Source organism: Macaca mulatta, chromosome 7, assembly GCF_049350105.2.
Source record: "Macaca mulatta isolate MMU2019108-1 chromosome 7, T2T-MMU8v2.0, whole genome shotgun sequence".
In the NCBI taxonomy this organism is placed as follows: Eukaryota; Metazoa; Chordata; class Mammalia; order Primates; family Cercopithecidae; genus Macaca; species Macaca mulatta.
The window spans coordinates 26,704,490-26,720,652 of record NC_133412.1 but is presented as its reverse complement, the minus strand read 5'-3'; the positions used below and the strand labels follow the sequence as shown (position 1 = coordinate 26,720,652).

The following is a 16,163-nucleotide window of genomic DNA, read 5'->3' as shown; positions in this document are numbered from 1 at the left end:
TAGTACTAGAAGTCCTAGCTAGAACAATCAGACAACAGAAAGAAATAAAGGGCATTCAAATTCAAAAAGAAGTCAAATTATCCTTATTGCAGATGATGCGACCTTATATTTGGAAAAACCACCAAAAAAAATTAGAACTGACAAATTCAGTAAAGTTGCAGGATACAAAATCAAGATACAAAAATCAATAGCATTTCTATATGCCAACAGTGAGCAATCTGAAAAAGAAATATAAAACGTAATACCATTTGCAATAGCCACAAATAAAATTAAATGCCTAGGAATTAACATAAGCAAAGTGAAAGACCTCTACAATGAAAACTATAAAACATTAATGACAGAAATTGAAGATGACACCAAAAAAAATTGAAAGATGTTCCATGTTCCTGGATTGCAATAATCGATATAGTTAAAAGGTCTGATCTATAGATTCATTGCAATCTCTATTATAATACTAATGACATTCCACACCAAAACATATATACAAAGCTATAGTAACCAAAACTGCATGGTACTGGCATAAAAACAGACACATAGGCCAATGGCACAGAATAGAGAACCCAGAAACAAATTCACACAGCTGCAGTAAACTCATTTTCAACAAAGGTGCCAAGAACATATATTGGGGAAAAGACCATCTCTTCAATAAATGGTGCTGGAAAAACTGGATATCCCTATGCAGAAGAATGAAACTTGATCCCTATCTCTCACCATATACAAAAATCAAATTACAATGAATTTAGTACTTAAATCTAAGACCTCAAACTATGAAACTACTGCAGGAAACTATTGAAGAAAACCTCAAGGACATAGGTCCAGGCAAAAATTTTTTGAGCAATACGCCCACAAACACAGGCAACTACAGCAGAATGGACAAATGAGATCACATTAAGCAAAAGAAGGAGAAGAAGGAGGAAGAGGAGGAGGAGGAGGAGGAGGAGGAGGAGGAGAAAAGCTTCTGCACAGCAAAGGAAACAATCAACAAAGGGAAAAGACACAGAGAATATTTGCAAAACTATCCTGACAGGGAATTAATAACCAAAATATATAAGAAGCTCAAACAACTGTATAGGAAAAAATCTAATAACCTGATCAAAAAGTTGACAAAAGAATTGAATAGGCTTTTCTCAAAAGAAAACATACAGATGGCAAAACAAAAAGTGCTCAACCTTCTTGATTATCAGAGAAATGCAAAGCAAGACTATAATGAGGTATCACCCCAATTAAAATGGCTTATCTTCAAAAGACAGGCTATAACAAAGCTGGCAGATGGAGAAAAGGGATGTGGAAAAAAGGGAACCCTTATATACTGTTGGTGGGAATGTAAATTAGTACAACCACTATACAGAATAGTTTGGAGGTTCCTCAAAAAGCTAAAAATAGAGCTACTATATAAACCAGCAACTTCATTGCTGAGTATATATACCCAAAAGAAGGGAGATCAGTATATTGAGGAGATATCTGCACTCCCATGTTTGTTGCAACACTGTTCACAATAGCCAAGATTAGGAACCAACCTAAGTGTCAATCAACAGATGAATGGATAAAGAAAATATGGTACATATACACAATGGAGTACTACTCAGCCACAAAAAAGAATGAGGCTTTGTCACTTGCAACAACATGGATGGAACTGGAGATCATTATGATAAGTGAAATAACATAGGCACAGAAAGACAAACATTACATGTTCTCACTTATTTGTGGGATCGAAAACTCAAAATGATTGAACTTGTGGAGATAAAGAATAGAAGAATGATTAACAGAGGCTGGGAAGTGTATTGGAGGTCTGTGTGGAGGTAGGCATGATTAATGGGTACAAAAAGAAATAGAAAGAATAAATAAGACCTAGTATTTGATAGCACAACAGGAGGACTATAGTCAATAATTTAATTGTTCATTTTAAAATAAAACCAAAACAGTGTTATTGGATTGTTTGTAACACAAAGGATAACTGTTTGAGGGGATGGATATCCAATCTTTTATGATGTGATTATTATACATTACATGTCTGTACCAAAATATCTCATGTACTCCATAAATATATACACCTAATATGTACCTGTAAAAATTAAAAATTGAAAAAGTTTGTTTAAATGTGATTTACCACTGAAAGAGATTTAAAAAAAAAAAAGTATGACCATCTCAGTAGACAGGAATAAAAGCTTTTCATTTCCAACATCCATGATAAAAACTCTCAACAAACTAGACATCAAACGAATATTCCTCAAAGGAATAAGTATCATTCCTAGCAGAACCATAGTCAACAAGCATATTGAATAAGCAAAAGCTGGAAGTATTCCCATTGAGAACTGGACAAAGACAAGGATGCCCACTCTTCTCTCTCCTATGCAACAAAGTACTGGAAGTCCTAGCCAGAGCAATCAGGCAAGAGAAGGAACTAAAAGGCATCCAAATAGGGAAATAACTCAAATTATTTCTCTTCGTTGGTGATATGATTCTGTAACTAGAAACCCCTAAAGACGCCAGGCGCGGTGGCTCACGCCTGTAATCCTGACACTTTGGGAGGCCGAGGTGGGCAGATCACAAGGTCAGGAGATCGAGACCATCCTGGCTAACATGGTGAAACCCCATCTCTACTAAAAATACAAAAAATTAGCCAGGCATGGTGGCATGTGCCTGTGGTCCCAGCTACTCGGGAAACTGAGGCAGGAGAATCGCTTGAACCCAGAAAGCAGAGGTTGCAGGGAGCCGAGATCCCTCCAGGGCACTTCAGCTTGGGCAAAGAGCGAGATTCCATCTCAAAAAAAAAGAAAAAAAGGCTGGCGGATCAGGAGGTCAGGAGATGGAGACCATCCCGGCTAACAGGGTGAAACCCCGTCTCTACTAAAAATACAAAAAATTAGCCGGACGTGGTGCTGGGCGCCTGTAGTCCCCGCTACTCGTGAGGCTGAGGCAGGAGAATGGCGTGAACCCGGGAGGCCGAGCTTGCAGTGAGCTGAGATCTGAGATCGCGCCACTGCACTCCAGCCTGGGCGACAGAGCGAGACTCTGTCTCAAAAAAAAAAAAGAAAAAAAGAAAAAAGAAAACCCTAAAGACTCTGCCAAAAGGCTCATGAAACTGATAAACAACTTCAGCAAAGTTTCAGGATACAAAATCAATGTACAAAAGTCAGTGACATTTCTATATACCAGTAACATTCAAGCTGAGAACCAAATCAAGAATGCAATCTCATTTACAATAGTCACATACAAAAAATAAAATACCTAGGAATACATCTAACCAAAGAGGTGCAAGATCTCTAGAAAGAAAACTACAAAACACTGTGGAAAGAAATCGTATGTTACACAAACAAGGGGAAAAACATCCCATGCTCATGTATTGGAAGAATCGATAATGTTAAAATGGCCATACTTCCCAACGCAATTTACACATAAAACACTATTCCTATCAAATTACCAGTGTTATTCCTATCAAATTACCAGTGTTATTTTTTTATGTCATATATGTTGTCTTTCATACTATTTGTCTAATGATTCTAGTTTTTCTGTAATCATTTAGCTTTTATTGGCGGTTTTAATTATTCTTTCCCACACTGAAGCACAGAATGTGCTGAGCATATCAAATATGTAAACACCCCATGAATGCTATTGCTAATAATTTAGATTTTGCTCATTAAATGAGATCAAAAGAAATAATAGAGAACAGTCCTACTGTGAAGAGTAGCATATGAAACCACAAGGATTGCAGACAAGTTTAAAAGAAAAATGTGGTACATGATAGAAATTATCCGGGAAAAAAAAAGTTGAATATTTGCCTTTCACACAAAGTATTGCAAATTTTCCTGGCCTTCTCTTTTAGGAGACATTTTTAGATATGGAACTGTGGAAACATGGTTTCAACGAGGAACACATCAATAATAAGTTCAGATAATCACTAATACAAAAGAGGAACACATCAATAATAAGTTCAAACAATCACTAATACAAAGATGGTTAAGAATTTTTATGACAGTACCAGTCAAGACTGTCAAGATTTGGTTATAAAATAAAGATAGTCTCAATTCCTTCTAATTTTATTATTCTCAATAAGCAGAGTTTGTACTACACATACAATTAAATTAGTCTCAATTTTATATCATTCTAAAAATTCTTGTGTAGACAAATGTACCTATCATGGGAAAAGTAATTTATCAGATGGTATGCTCTAAGATTTGCCTCTGAACCCAGTTAGTGGTGGATTTTTAAAACATGTTTTTCATTCTACAGGAAAGATTTTTAAATGGGTCAATAAGTTTCTTCACCAGCACCTTTGATCAAATCTTAAGCTTAAAAGCTACTCTTTTATAAAACATATGTAATGTTTGGCTCCACAGAGCCTTAGTTCATAAATACATCAGTTTCTTATTCAGATACTTTTCACTTTGGTTCTTATAAAAAAGCAATAGAAATACTTTAAAAACTAATAACTTGTGTCTTGCATCTATAACTTGCCTGAGCAGTGATTTGGTCCTTAGAGATACAAATATAATTCATAGTAAGAAATAATGGGTAAAAGTAACTCCCAAAAATGCCAAAATAAAGCAATAATAAGATGGCACTTTCCTTGGGAACCAAATGTGATATGAATGACTAATTTATTATAACGTAAAAATCTTCATGTTCTTGGATATACTAAATTTGGTGCAAAGTTAGTGAAACGTAAGGATGCTAGTGATCTACATATGCATACACTTCATAGTTAACAAAGTATATGTATAAACACTCAGACTGTATAATCTCTCTGTGAAGTTATTTACAATTATGTATATTATGTTAACATAACATTACTAGGAGAAGCAATTCTAATGTAGAGCATTGTGAAGGTCCTTAATCCTTCAGTTTGCCAATTTGAACCATGAATTTCACACAGAGAGGTGGGAGGATGGATCTGTAAGTAGGTACGTAGAGAGGTATAACTCATTTGAGGTTTAATATCTATACAAACCAGTGAGTGGGCCTGCAGATGATCAGATTGAAAGGACTTGGAAATATGCATATAAAGATCTGAAACAGGCAGAGAAGTGTGATCAGAAAATGCACACAATAAGACATTAAGGATATACTCATGAGACCAGGCACGGTGGCTCACACCTGTAATCCCAGCACTTTGGGAAGCCAAGGTAGGAGGATCATTTGAGGTCAGGAGTTCAAGAACAGCCTGACCAACATGGTCAACCCAGTTTCTACCAAAAATAGTAAAAATCAGTTGGCCATAGTGGTAAACGCCTGTAATCTCAGTACTCAGGAGGCTGAGGCAGGAGAATCGCTTAAACCTGGGAGGCGGAGCCTAGATCGCCACTGCACTCCAGCCTGGGCAACAGAGCCAGACTAGGTCTCAAAAACTCATGAGTATGCAATACTTTATTTGAAATACTCATCATTTTCTTATATTATTGGACAAAATTGCATTAACATTTTATTTTTTATTTGCTCAGATTACATACATTTTGCCTAATGGATACCTATATTTTCTCTTTATTTCTCCTGGCATTTATTTTCTACCCCTCTCTCCAAGGTACATTCCAACTCTTGAGCTCCTAAAATTATTATTCCTGTGCTATTTTGGTGCATTCTATAGTTCTTCTTATTTATGAGGGTTATTGGATTCCTTCCTAGACTTCATTAGAACAACTAAAAATCTTGGAAATTCTGACCATTTACAGGATTTAAAAGTCGACTGTAAAATTATATCAGGCTTGGGTCTCAGGTATTCTCTTTGTAAAATGACTCGGAAAGATCTGATCTTGAAGTATTCTAGCCTCAAAAATTCTTGCTTTGATACCAACTATCTATAAAGTAGAGCTTTTATCTGGTGTATTTGGTTAATGCAAAAAACAGTTACCCAAATCAGGAATCATGGAAAATGATACTTGTATCTCTTACCATTTTAACTTAAAACAAATTAAATATTGCATCATTTGTCTGTCTTTTAATGCAGGTGTAAGGCCTTTTCTTGAATTATCTTGCATTTCAATACCAGATTAAAAGTCTCTTTCTGAGAGTAGTTCTGATTTTAATTACATATATTCTAAAGTATATCTATCAGCAATACTTTTTCTGTTTCTATAGTCAATTATTGTATTAATATTTGTGGCCTACACTTGACCTTTCTTTAATTTTTCCAAGATATGTGAGTTATTTGCATTTCAGAAAGACTATTAGAATAAAAACTGCAAAAGTGGATAGCAATAACCATACTTACTTACATGTCTCCCTTTTAGAGGGGATAACACCTCAAAAATAAATGGGGGATAATTATGGAAATGAAACTTTCCCAATGCAAGTGGAGGAAGACTGGAACATTTTTTCACGAGTGAAATTTCTGGAGACTTAGTAAGAACAGTTAAGACATATTTTATCATAGTTTTATCAGATAGAGTCATTTTTGGATTTTCAGGTAATATTCCCAAGCTTTCAGAGATGCTGAGAACAGAAGAGGCACTAAAACTATAATTAGGGGGAATATTAACATTTTTCCCTAAAACTAATCAATGGGTTAGAGGAAAAAAAGCTGATAAATACAGGCATTTTAATGTTATTGATTAGTCATCATATCTAGATGAATTTCTTTGCAATTTTTGACTCTTTTTGTGCTTTAAATTGCTTTGCTTTACTATTTTGCCATTGCCAGTACTCTCAGCTTAGATATTTTACCTCATATTAATGTATACTACTATCTGTTAAACAGCAATTCCACAATTAAGCTCAGGTGATCTGAAAAGTAAACTTTTTATTGTGTGTACAGTGAACCTGAAAGAGAGGTTCTTTTTTTTTAAATTATACTGGTTCATAGAAGACTAGACATAAAGCAATATCATATATATTAAGTATTATATATATACTTAAGAATTTCCAAAATTGAGCAAGTTTTGAAGAAAAAAATACGGTTTATTACTTTTCTTGCCCATTTTAATTCTAAATCTAATACTTTTTCTACTCAAAATGTTTAAATGTAAGTTCCTTGCTAACCAATTTTTTAATCTCTGGTGGACATAAATGCTTACCTGCCTTTCATATTTCAAGCTAATGCCTAATATTTCCTAATGTCTAATGTCAAAAATCAACCAAGTAACTTTCTTTAACTCTTAAGAGGTTTGTCATCAACATTATAATCACTAGATCCGATTAGTCTACCCAGTAACTGATAATCAGTGCCAGAGTCTAGAACAAACCTCTCAGATCACCTTTTTTCTCTGATGTTAAGATACACTTAATACCTAGCTTGTGCTTTTAGGCTGATTGACATGCCTGATTAAATCACATGGTTCTCTTTTCCTTTAAGAAGTGGCACGATTCCCTCTGTACCCTCATGCATATTCATGCAGGTTGAAAGGAAAGGTCACCAAGTCTCTTCTTATCTGGGTGTATTGTCAGAATATAGAAAAACAGGACTCTGACAGGCAGAGGCTCAAGTTGTTTATTGCATTTAATTAGAGGGTCATCGCTCTGGACTTAGAAGCAAAAGACCTAGATTTGTGTCCTCTCTTTCTACTACTTAGTAAATAGTAGCTTAAACAAGTCATAGAACTTGTACTTTAGTCTTCTCAACTGTAAATTACGGAAAATGTTTCTTAGCTCACTGAATGGTTTGCGAGGATGACATAATGTAAATAAATGAATTTTATAAATTCTAAAGCCCTATTGAGTAAAAATACGAAATGCAACATTTATTTCCTCTTTGGGACAAGTTATAACAATGTCTTTACACCCTTTATCCATGTTTGCCCTTCTCTGCGTTCAGGGTGCATCGTTAAAAGGCGAAAGAGGTATCATGCTTTTTCTGTGAAGGAAAAAAATACCAGAATTTTTAAAAGTATTTTATTTTCTGTTTTAGCTATCGACTTCAATATTATAAAGATTCTAAACAACCCAAGAGCATATGTGTTGCCCATATCCAAGGAAGAATCAGGATTATCAAGACTAACAACAAAGGTTTGGAGTATAATAATTATGAAAAAATTTCTTATTTGTTTAATTTGCAATTTGTGCTGTACACAGGCAATGCTGGTTATTACATTCTTAACATATATTTTGGAAAAGAATTTAATGGTCAAAAGAGATTTGTTTGAAGGTTTAATCTTAATATTAAAAAGTTTTATTTTCTTCTGAAAATATCCCCATCTCTAATGAAAAATATCATAATATTTATCTTTTTTCCTCACAACATGTCTTGTCACCATTTCTCCTTTGGTTGACATACAAAGGCTCCATCTGGTGTTTGCACATGAATATGATCTCAATAAGCAGCGAAGCTGCAGGGAAAACTTCAAAGGAGTATCAACAATAGTTGACCTGTCCTTACCTCTTAAGCCGTGGTCCTAGAATAATTGACCACATGTAGATACTGTTACTCTTGAGTCTTGAATGCTTAATTTCTCGACATTCTTGAAGGTGCCTTGCAAGTAGAGATTTCATGGACTCACCACCATGTGTTGCCTTAGCCAAAATTTGATGAGATTATTGACCTGAAATTCTGAATTTGATATCTTAATTTGTTAGACAATTAAGTTTTAAGTTGGTCATAGTTTTTATTGCTAAAATGTTGTCTACATCATCTTATCAAGTCTGATAAGATAATTTATTTAAAATTAAAAATTATGCCTATATAAAAACCACTTTCTGAAAGTCAGTATTTATGTTTTTCCCTGTATTTAATAACCCAAGCTTAATAAAATATCTTCCTACTTTATTCTGACCTTCACAATGAGGCTAAAGATGGTTTGCAGGCACTTCAGATATTAACTGGTGACGTATAGAAGTGAATTTTGAATCAATAACAATGTCACACCATTTCCTTTGGGGCAATATTGCCAGATTTAGAAATCAGGGATAAGTAATAGAAATTATATATCTGATCTTCAGCAAACACCGAAAATGGTCTCTCAAACTTTGTTTAGTAATTAACACATGGGTTTGTAACAGATTAAACAACCTTTTTCAGAGGATGCTGTTAACAGATAGACATTGGAAATACATCTTTAGTAGTAACAGCACATTGCTGCATTTTTTGCCCTGTCCCATTGTACTAGTCAGCTTGGACTGCCATAACAAAATACCATGGACTGGGTAGCTTAAACAACAGAAGTTCATTTCTCATAGTTTTGGAGGATGGGAAATCCAAGATCAAGGAGCCAGCCAATTTGGTTTTCTGGTGAAGCCTCTCTTTCTGTCTTGCAGACGGCCTCTTCCTTGTTGTGTCCTCATATGGCAGAGAGAATGAGCTCTGGTATCTTCTTCTTCTTATAAGGACTCCAATCCCATCATTGACAACCTCATCTAAACCTAATTATGAAGAGCTCTGAAATAATACTGCTTGAGCAATGGCCAAACTATTTATAAGTATTTCTTCTGGAAGGAAAAGACTCTGAAGGCCACAAGAACTGTTTTCAAATATGTAGAGAGCTACTGTAGGAAAGCAGAATTAGAGTTTTTCTGTGTGGCTCCAAAAAAAGTATAACTTTTGCCAATAAATAAGAGAAAGATACAGGGATATAGATTTCAGCTCAACATGAAAAATTTTCCGGACACCAAAGTTGTCCAAATGCTAAATGGGTGCCTGTGGGTTTCCAGTCCCTGAAAGTAACATTGGGTATGAGCATTGGCAGAACACATATTCAAGCCTCAAAAATCAGTGTTTAGCTTTCTATTCATTGTAGCAGTTATCCTTCAATAAATTAACCGCGAAATTAGGCACCCAAATCACCCCTTGGACTTTCTATTTCATCCTTTATGATCATTCTTAAGTTTATGGAGTTGCTTGATTCTTTGATTTTAGGGCCAGGTTGACTTGACAATAAAAGTCTTGCTTCATGGAATCTTAAAGTGCTCTGACAAATTTCTGCTATTATCTTTCGTGGGATGAATGGAAACATTAGGATTTCTGTTCATTGGCTTGGCTATTTGGAGTGTCTCTAGCAAGAGGTTTTTGGTCAACTTGCAGCATTCTGCTTTAAAAACCAGAACACCAGGCCAGGTGCGGTGGCTCACGCCTGTAATCTCAGCACTTCAGGAGGCCCAGGCAGGTGGATTACGAGGTCAGGAGACGGAGACCATCCTGGCTAACACGGTGAAAACCCATCTCAACTAAAAATACAAAAAAAATTAGCCAGGCGTGGTGGCGGGCACCTGTAGTACCAGCTACTCGGGAGGCTGAGGCAGAAGAATGGCATGAACCTGGAGGCAGAGCTTGCAGTTAGCCAAGATCGCGCCACTGCACTCCAGCCTGGGTGACAGAGCAAGACTCCATCGGAAAAAAAAAAAAAAAAAAAACACCAGATTTGCATTTAATACCTATTTGCCTCTTACCTGGCTGAACTATTCTTAAAAACCATGAATTCTTATAGAGGAAAAAGGGCTGCAAACTGTGATTTTCTTAACTTAATAACTGATAACTCACTTTGGGACGCCGAGACGGGCGGATCACGAGGTCAGGAGATCGAGACCATCCTGGCTAACAAGGTGAAACCCCGTCTCTACTAAAAAATACAAAAAAACTAGCCGGGCGAGGTGGCGGGCGCCTGTAGTCCCAGCTACTGGAGAGGCTGAGGCAGGAGAATGGCCTGAACCTGGGAGGCGGAGCTTGCAGTGAGCTGAGATCGGGCCACTGCACTCCAGCCTGGGTGACAGAGCAAGACTCCATCTCAAAAAAAAAAAAAAAAAAACTGATAACTGCAGAAAAATAACAGAAATGTCTATTTCTAGAATTTTAGTAAGATAGAATGTTTATCTTATAGTACCCAAGAAAGAAACAGGAAGGGCATTGCAAAACATCTATCTAGACAGGCAAACTTTTTAAAAATCTAAACTGAGCTTGGGCTAGTTTTGCATACATTTTGAAAATCGAGCTATATATAACCCATTGTGAATCATGGGAGCTTAAAATGAAGGAGTGATTTACATCAGAGAAAACATGTCTGATACTGACATTAACTTTTTCCTGGCAAAGAATTGCTATTGATTATGATAGTCCCATTATTTGAAATGATTCTGTAGCTGCTAGGAATTCTGAAACATATTTTTTGCAAAAACCTATAGAATAAAAAAGTGACCATAAGCAAAAGAAATTCAAGAGAACTGTATGTATCAATAAAAGCAAATGAAAACAAAATTTGATTTCCCCACAGGAAGTGTAATCAATAAAAAGTATCTCATAATGGTATTACAAAGATTGAGGAAAACTTAAAATATTAGTAGTTTAGTATTTCTCCTATAAGAAGGGAATAATAGAATCTTGGAGTAATTATATTTATGGTTGTATTCTTGACATAGGATTTTTAGTCAACAGGGTTTTTTTTTTTTTTTTTCCATCAGCACCTTGATGCTATCCTACTGCCTTCTGGTCTGTTTTGTTATGATAAGAAGTTAGTTATTAATCTTATTAAAGTTCCCCTATGTATGAGTTGCTTTCTCTTGCTGCTTTTGAGATTTTTCTCCTTGTCTTTATTTTTTAAAACTTTGTCTAGGATGTGCTAGGTGTAAATTTATTCTACTTAGAGATTGTTGAACTTCTTGGATGGGTTTTTCATAAATTTTGAAAATTTAGACCATCATTTCTTCAGATATTTTTCCTATGCCTTTTCCTGACTTTGTTCATTTTCTTCATTTTCTTTTTCTGTTCTTAAGACTGAATAATGTCTATTGCCTATATACAAGCCTGATAAATCAAAAGGGTAGAAGAGCCTTACTGCGTATACTTGTAGACTCTTACTTTGGTAAATTCCTCTAATTAAGAAGATGCTTTCTGGAATTTCCTTTATTTTAATATATCAAATTGTAATTTTATGCTAAATATGAAGTTATATTTTATTCACACTTTTTTAGAAACACAAAAGTAATCATCATCTTGATTCTTTTCTTCCTCTTACAGTCGCACTATAGTAGTACTGGTCCAGAGTTTAATCGTGTTCTCTTCAATTTTGGAGGTCAGAGTCCATTGATTTTATATTATCTTAAGATGCATGAGCTGGCTGGCATTTCCAAAGCACCTAAGAAAACCAAGATTAAACTCACTAAGATATTCCAGGAACCATATCCTTTTTAAAGCTTTGCTTTAATATGATTTGTTTCAAAAATAATACTCAAAACGTTTCACTGAATGTCTCAACTGAGAAAAAAAATTGAATGCATGTTTTATCAATGCTTCTCTTTAGTATTAATATTTACTTATGCTTAAAACTTTTGGCTAAACTATCTTCTTTTTTAGATCTAATGCTATGATTTTGCATGTAAGAAAAGTAAAACAAACATTAACCCAAAGAACTTCTAAAACTGGTATACTTGGTTCTCTGATAAAAGGCTATCTTTGCAACTTTACTGTTCAGTGACTGGTTTCAAACATTTGTCAGAATTACGAGGCATGGGCTTCTAGCCTTCTCCAAAGAGAGTTTTAGGCATGTTTTAGCTGTGGAATTCTTTGTTCCAATGAAAATTTATCAGAACAATTTTTACACATAAAAAAATTTATTTTTATGTGTAAAATAAAAAATAAGTAAAAATCGGAGCTCTTTGGTTGAAGCAGGGGTAGGGCCCAGAGTTCTGTTTTTTACAGTCCTGTCTATCTTCAGTATAACTTTTTTTGGCCCAGTCCCCATTAAGGACCCAGGTGAACCCCAAAGGAATTAGAACACTAGCCACTAAATTGGAGTGTGGGCTGCAGTGGCGGCCCCTGCAGCAGCGGCGATCCCAGCCTAGCCCGGCCGCCCGCGCCTGTCCGGTCCGGTCCGGTCCGGTTCGGCCACGGAGGCAGCGCAGTGGCGGGACTCCGAACCTACCCCGCCTAGTGAGCCGCGCCGCGCCACCCGACCCGGCACCCACCAGTCCGATGGGGCCGCAGCGGCGGCTGTCCCCTGCCGAGGCCGCCCTGCTCTGGGGCTTCCTGCTCCCCCTGACAGCCACTCAGGAAGCAATCTTGCATGCGTCTGGAAATGGCACATCCAAGGACTACTGCATGCTTTATAACCCCCATTGGTCAGCTCTTCCAAATACCCTAGAAAATGCAACTTACATTAGTTTGATGAATCTGACTTCCACACCACTATGCAACCTTTCTGATGTTCCTCTTGTTGGCGTAAATTAGAACAAAGCAGTTGTGGTGCAATGGGGAAGCTGACATTTTCTTGAAAACACCGGAATTGAACAGAAAAGAGGTGCTGAAGCAATGTTAGTTGTCAATAACAGTGTCCTATTTCCTACCTCAGGTAACAGATCTGAATTTCCTGATGTGAAAATACTGATTGCATTTATAAGCCACAAAGACTTTAAAGATATGAAGCAGACTCTAGGAAATAACATTACTATGAAAAATGTATTCTCCATCGTGGCCTAACTTTGATTATACTATGGTGGTTATTTTTGTAATTGCTGTGCTCACTGTGGCATTAGGTGGGTACTGGAGTGGACTAGTTGAATTGGAAACTTGAAAGCAGTGACAACTGAAGATAGAGAAATGAGGGAAAAAAAAAGGAAGAATATCTAACTTTTATCCTCTTACAGTTGTAATATTTGTGGTCATCTGCTGTGTTATGATGGTCTTACTTTATTTCTTCTACAAATGGTTAATTTATGTTATGATAGCAATTTTCTGCATAACATCAGCAATGAGTCTGTACAACTCTCTTGCGGCACTAATTCATAAGACACCATATGGACAATGCACGATTGTGTGTCGTGGCAAAAGCATGGACATGAGACTTATTTTTCTCTCTGGACTATGAATAGCAATAGTTATTGTTTGGGCTGTGTTTCGAAATGAAGACAGGTGGGCTTGGATTTTACAAGATACCTTGGGGATTGCTTTCTGTCTGAATTTAATTAAAACACTGAAGTTGCCCAGCTTCAAGTCATGTGTGATACTTCTAGGCCTCCTCCTCCTCTATGATGTATTTTTTGTTTTCATAACACCATTCATCACAAAGAATGGTGAGAGTAGCATGGTTGAACTTGCAGCTGGACTTTTTGGAAATACTGAAACATTGCCAGTAGTCATCAGAGTACCAAAGCTGATCTGTTTCTCAGTAATGAGTGTGTGCATCATGCCTGTTTCAATATTGGGTTTTGGAGACAGTACAGGCCTGTTGATTGCCTACTGTAGAAGAGTTGATGTTCACACTGGTTCTTCTTATATAGACTATGTTTCCTCTACGGCAGCCTATGCTATTGGCATGATACTTACATTTGTTGTTCTGGTGCTGATGAAAAAGGGGCAACCTGCTCTCCTCTATTTAGTACCTTGCACGCTTATTGCTGCCTCAGTTGTTGCCTGGAAACGTAAGGAAATGAAAAAGTTCTGGAAAGGTAACAGCTCTCAGATGATGGACCATTTGGATTATGCAACAAATGATGTCTGGTGAACAGATTGTCCTGCGATAATATTACGTGGAACGCTATAATGTGTCATTGATTTTCTACAAATAGACTTTGACTTTTTAAATTGATTTTTGAATTGACAATCTGAAAGTCTTCAATGATATGTTTGCAAATATATATTTTTATGAGCTGGTACTGACAGTTACATAATGTTAAAGTTGTGCCTTCAAATTAAATAAAAGGATATGGCATGTGTAGTTTCCAAGATGTTTTACATACAGTATATTTTTCTTTTTTTTTTTTTTTTTTTTTTTTTGAGACGGAGTCTCGCTCTGTCACCCAGGCTGGAGTGCAGTGGCCGGATCTCAGCTCACTGCAAGCTCCGCCTCCCGGGTTCACGCCATTCTCCTGCCTCAGCCTCCCGAGTAGCTGGGACTACAGGCGCCCGCCACCTCGCCCGGCTAGTTTTTTGTATTTTTTAGTAGAGACGGGGTTTCACCGTGTTAACCAGGATGGTCTCGATCTCCCGACCTCGTGATCCGCCCGTCTCGGCCTCCCAAAGTGCTGGGATTACAGGCTTGAGCCACCGCGCCCGGCCTACATACAGTATATTTTTCTAAAAAGAAAAACAAACAAACAAACAAACAAAAAAACATGCTTTGACCCACCCCTATACTTTTTTACTGAAATGTTTCTTCCAACTGTAATGGTAGATAAAAGTATTACTATCAAAGTGAGTTTCTGAATGGGTTTTACTGTAAAGAATTATGCAAATTTTATCTGCTTTATAGAAATAACTGTTTAAGACCACGCAAGAAGGTGGTTCAACAGTGAAAATTTGGACCTTATATCACTGCAGAGGTTAGAAATGTATAATTTTGGAATAAATATAAGTGCATATTTTTGTAGTATGTTTTTTAAAACTCCTTTCATAAACTTGAGAACTGAAATTACTTCAGACTGCGTGTGTATTATATTAAGAACATTTTTTCAGGTGTAGAGAAACATAATATATAGAACTAGTCACTAAAAGGAGACAAACTGAAATCTAGTGGTCTGCTGGCTGTTTTTTTGAAAATGTAGCTTAAATTTCAATACTAACATTCAGTTTCACTTTGGTATTTCTGATCTTTGAAATTTGGTTCTGTTGATGTTAAGCTTTGATTTTTAAAAATTATTTTTCTTAAGAAATTATGTATTAATACATATGACTTATTGTTGAGTACAACATTCCTAACATTATCCCACATTCCCCCACCCCCACCCTTTATCTTTTTTTTCTTCCTGATTCCCACCCCTTGCCCCATAGGTAGTGGCTGTTAAGCTTGGTGGAGGATGTACAAAGTGCAGTTCAGAGAAAAGAATTGGCAACAACAGCAAGAGACTTGGTGTTAGTCTCAGTTTAATTACAATACAAGGAAGAGCTGAGCAATTTGCCACAGCTCAAGACACTTGTATCTCAGCCTTCTCATCTGCAAAATTAAGTAGGTTAGACCAGCTAATCACTCTGGTACCTTCCAACTTGAAAAATTTTTTCTCTTCATTCTTTGATAAATTTCAGATGTGGCTTGAACATTCTCCTGGGAGTCAGAGGTCAAATTATCTTTCCATTTTCTTTTATTTTATCTAAGAAATTCCCAAATGACAAGTGATAACAAAGGCAGCAGGATTTTTCATTTCTCTGTAAATAATGTATAAAATATGTGAACAGATCTATATATTTCATCTAAAGCCAGTTCAACTTATTAAAAAAATAAACTTAATCCTTTTAAAATGGATCAGACCTTTGATATTTGAACTAAATTTTGTATTAGAGTTTTTTTTAATACTTTTTCTTTATTATTATTATTATTATA

At 36.2% G+C, this 16,163-nt stretch overlaps 1 protein-coding gene and 1 pseudogene across 1 annotated transcript in view; both read left to right on the top strand.

The window, feature by feature from the left end:
- Positions 1 to 16,163, top strand: part of FAM227B (family with sequence similarity 227 member B) — a 284,933-nt gene that overhangs the window by 226,451 nt on the left and 42,319 nt on the right. The window contains exons 12-13 of the mRNA XM_077939396.1: positions 7,838 to 7,935; positions 11,870 to 12,030. Coding sequence (XP_077795522.1) covers positions 7,838 to 7,935; positions 11,870 to 12,030 — 259 coding nt within the window. The remainder of the gene's footprint in view (positions 1 to 7,837; positions 7,936 to 11,869; positions 12,031 to 16,163) is intronic.
- Positions 12,824 to 14,375, top strand: LOC106999179 (signal peptide peptidase-like 2A pseudogene; annotated as a pseudogene).